The 4,105-nt window shown below is 46.5% G+C and overlaps 1 protein-coding gene across 1 annotated transcript; it reads left to right on the forward strand.

Moving 5' to 3' along the window:
* The first annotated feature begins 51 nt into the window (after window positions 1–51).
* On the forward strand, window positions 52–3,749 carry LOC103616157 (arylacetamide deacetylase-like 4). Its single transcript, XM_008634289.2, has 4 exons — window positions 52–414; window positions 1,436–1,652; window positions 1,841–1,904; window positions 2,579–3,749. Exons 1-4 carry the CDS (start codon window positions 52–54, stop codon window positions 3,351–3,353), a joined length of 1,419 nt encoding a protein of 472 aa, XP_008632511.2. The 3' UTR covers window positions 3,354–3,749.
* Window positions 3,750–4,105: the final 356 nt, after the last annotated feature.

The following is a 4,105-nucleotide window of genomic DNA, read 5'->3' on the forward strand; positions in this document are numbered from 1 at the left end:
TGCACAAACACGGGGAGCCGGGGCTAGGATCCGCGTGTCCCCGCTGTCTCCATGGGATGCTGGCGGTGCCGCATCACGGGGAGGGCATGCGGAGAGCACCCGCCGGGCGGGTTCTGCCCCGGGGCAACCCCCGATACGGTCACTGCAAGGGCACCCCCGATCCGGACACTGCCCCCGATATCCCCCAGTCGAGGATGCTGCCCCCGGCACCGCCGGTCCAAACACTGCCCCGAGCAACCCCCGGTCGAGGATGCTGTCCCGGACACCCTGGTGCGGACACTGCCCTGGGCACCCCCGGCCGGGCTGCTGCGGGGAGCACTGCCCATGTCGCGGGCAAATCCCGTTCCCGGTTCAGGAGCGTGCTGGGGCGTGTTAGCGGAGACTGCGACGGGTGATGGCAGCCCCGAATTCGGGGCTGGGCTGGTGTTCTGCCTGATAACTGCCCGCAGCTTCAGGCGAAATCACCTTGCACAAGGAAAGCTGCAGCCCTTCAGCTGCTCCTGCCACGGCTGACATTTATGGCACACAATCCGGTTAGGGCTGCTTTATTTAATCCCTGGACTCCCTCTGGCAGGGTTGCATAAACGGCATTAGAGCCCTCCTCAGCTCTGCCTCTGTTACTTACTGTCTTTGAATTTCTTAAAATCTTCAGCTTTGTCACTCCTTTAGCCCCAAACATCACTCCTGCTATCACACAGACTTTGTTTTCCTCCACACAGATTCTTAAACCATTTACATCCTCTTTAAATTAAATTTACTGACAATGCTGCCCAGCAATCCTGAACCCCACTAGCAGGTGACAAGACAGACTCACTGGGCATTAAAAAGAGGGATCTTGTTCAGCCAGTGAATGGTAACTGATTCCCAGCTTCTTGTTTGTTCACTTATTACATCAGATTTATATTCTAGCTTGCAAGAACATTGGGAAAGGAAGCAACTTCATTTTGCTCAGTAGATCTGTTGTGCAAATAAAATACAGTAACTAACTTGCACAACCCAGCGTGGCACTTTAGATTTGCAAATTCACTGAGTTTTATGGTCTAATTCATGAACATTAGTTTCAGCAATGAAGAACTGTTTCTACATACTGTATTTAGTTGTTGTCATCAAGTATAAATGAAACAAGAATGACACAAATATGTGCAGGACAATGCTGATGATTAAAATATGTACTCCAAGACGACCAGTTTGGCTGATCTTTATAAAATTTCTGATGTGACGTTACAATGACATTGGATTTGAGTAGCGCAAGTAAATTTTTCTACAGACTATAGGATGTGAGAACTTGGGAAAATTGTTTCATTTCCAAATCAGAGTTCTGTGTTTCTTTAAAATTTCCCCCAAATAAAGTTTGATGTAAGTACGACACAGAATTTTTATACCCTGGCTAACTCCAGACTTTTAAACATGCCTTAATGTCTTTTACCTTTAACAGGGAAGGATTTTGGAGAAGACTGGGCTTTGCAGCCAAATCACTTTTGGCCGATATGTGCGACAGGGACGGAAACTAGGGCTGGATCCAAAGCTCTTTATCCAGGATCTGCAGTTTAACGAAGTACCTGTGAGGGTTTATCAGCCTAAAGCTACCTCTGATGGGCCAAGGAGAGGCATCCTCTTCTTTCATGGAGGAGGCTGGGTATTCGGAAGCCTTGGTAAGATACTTCCTGAAGGAACTGTAGTAGTGTAGAAAGAATATTCTCATCTTTTTAGAAAATTGAAATAAGATGAGGTTTCAGCATGTGATTTGGGATGAAGTCTGAAGCCTTTCTGGAATGGACATTGCTCAGGCTGTCCCAAAGCTGAGGGCAATAGCAAAGCACTAACAACATTTCTTTTGCAGATACCTATGAAAAGGTGTGTCGCTACCTCTCCAGGGAGAGTGACTCGGTAGTTGTGTCTGTGCAGTAAGTGAACACTACCCAGTTCTGTTGTTGGGAGGTTATTGTTGCTGTGGGACTACAGCAGAGCAGCGCTGGTTTTGGAGATGTTCTTTTTTGGCAGAGGAATTTCTATGGGATTCAGTGAAGTCCATAAAGAGACAACTAGTGATAACTGAGATTTTGCAGCCCTTAAATGTTCATGCCCAGAGATAGTCCAAAAAGATATATATGGAAATATTTGGCACACTAAGGAAGTCTATAAAAGCCAATTAAAAACTTAGGTGAAAAAAAGTCTTCCTTGCACTGAACATATAGACATGTTGGTGCTCCAAGCAATTGGGAACTATGGGAAAAGAGAGTAATCACGCTGAAATACTCCCATTTTACACATAGGAAGCAGAGGCACAAAATTTTTAAATAACCTTGTCAGGAGTACAGAGGGAGTTTTCAGCATCAGTAGGAATTATACAAGTCCTTGGTCAGATTGTTAATCAGAGACAATGCTACTTCAGTGAGTTCTTGTGACTGAACTCACCATTTACAGCTTATCTGCAATCCCAAAATGTTTGGAGGCACTGAAGACCCTAACCTAGAGCCAAACCAACCCAAAATGATAGGGCTGAAGAACAGCATACGAGACCATTTCCTGATTACTACTACTGATGTTTCCTTCTCTTACACTTGTCTCTGTGTCCCAGGTACCGTTTAGCCCCTGAGCACAAATACCCCGCTGCATACGAAGACTGTCTGAACGCCACCCAGCACTTCCTGCAGCACCTGGAGCACTACGGCGTGGATCCTGCCCGGGTCATTGTTTGCGGGGACAGTGCTGGGGGCAACTTGGCAGCTGCTGTGAGCCAGACCCTGGCAGGCAGGTCAGACTTCCCCAAACTCCGTGCTCAGATCCTGATCTATCCAGGCCTTCAGGCGCTGGACTTCAATTTGCCATCTTATCAACAAAATCGGGGAGTCCCTCTGTTATTCCGGGAACGTGCTGCTTTCTTTGCTTTGCTGTACCTCAATGGGGATGCACTGCACATGCAAGAGGTCTTGGAGGGCTCTCATATTCCTCCAGACCTGAGGCTGAAGTATAGGAAGTGGGTGAGTCCAGACAACATCCCTGAGGAATTTAAGGTCAGAGGTGTGAAGCCACTTGGGCCCACTGATTTTATAGCTGAAGTTTATGAGACAGTGAAGAGATTCTGTGAGCCCAACCTGTGCCCACTGTTGGCTGAAGACTCTGTTGTTCACCAGCTGCCAGAATCTTTCATCCTGACCTGCGAGTATGACGTGCTGAGGGACGATGGCTTGTTGTACAAGAAGAGGCTGGAGGACAACGGGGTTCGAGTGACCTGGTACCACCTCGAGGATGGATTCCATGGAATCATAAGCCTATATGATTATTGTGGCTTCTCATTTCCATCTGGGAAAAGGGGACTGGACAGCGTTGTTAACTTCCTAAAAAGCTTATAGTAAACTTCTTAGATTCCACAAGTCTCTTCATGCCTCAACCTAGGAAAATATCTTTTTAGGATATTTAATATCAGGTTATGGGTAGTCAATCAGGGGCAGCCATTAACAATGATAAACAAGGCTCATCAGAACCTCATTCCAGCTGTTAGTTGGAACATGGAATATACAAACCTTATACAAGCTTGTACCATGCTGCAAGCCCTTATCTTTAACTCTGTCAGTAAAGAACAGTTCTTCGAATGGACATCCTGGTTTGTTCCAGTTGTTTAAAATACATCTGTATGAAGAGAAACTGTGTGTTAGCAGGTGTGTGTGGTATGAGAATAAAACCCAGCTGACTTTAGTGGGTTGTGAGCCACTGTTTTGGTTGACAATAAATAAATATGATGCAGCCTCGAATGTGGTCACTGTCACTGTGGGCACAACAAACATGGTTCCATGGCCAAGCAGTTCCAACATCACCCATGTTTCTCAGCACACAGGCAGGACTGGAGCCCCTTTCTGCCCCAGCTTTAGCAATGGACTACTGGGTAATGTTTCACTCACATAACTTGAAAGACAGTTCCATCAGCCAGGGAGGGGAGTGCTGGTGAGACAAACAAATATGATTGCATCACAAAAAGATGGGTAAGATTTGTGGAAAATTGGACCCAAATACTCTACTACAGCTCTCATTGGAAACTGGCTGTAGAAGAGGAAAAGGGAAAGATCAGGAGAGAAGGAAGGGGAAGATGAGGAAGGTCAGGGCAGGA

Source organism: Corvus brachyrhynchos, unplaced genomic scaffold (assembly GCF_000691975.1).
Source record: "Corvus brachyrhynchos isolate BGI_N302 unplaced genomic scaffold, ASM69197v1 scaffold395, whole genome shotgun sequence".
NCBI lineage: Eukaryota > Metazoa > Chordata > Aves > Passeriformes > Corvidae > Corvus > Corvus brachyrhynchos.

Excerpts from the sequence above, each read along its gene's own strand:
- LOC103616157 (XM_008634289.2), top strand. The coding sequence starts at position 52 with ATGGGATGCTGGCGGTGCCGCATCACGGGGAGGGCATGCGGAGAGCAC. Across the intron at positions 1,653-1,840 it reads CTGGGTATTCGGAAGCCTTG|ATACCTATGAAAAGGTGTGT; the intron begins GTAAGATACTTC and ends TTTCTTTTGCAG. Across the intron at positions 1,905-2,578 it reads TCGGTAGTTGTGTCTGTGCA|GTACCGTTTAGCCCCTGAGC; the intron begins GTAAGTGAACAC and ends TCTGTGTCCCAG.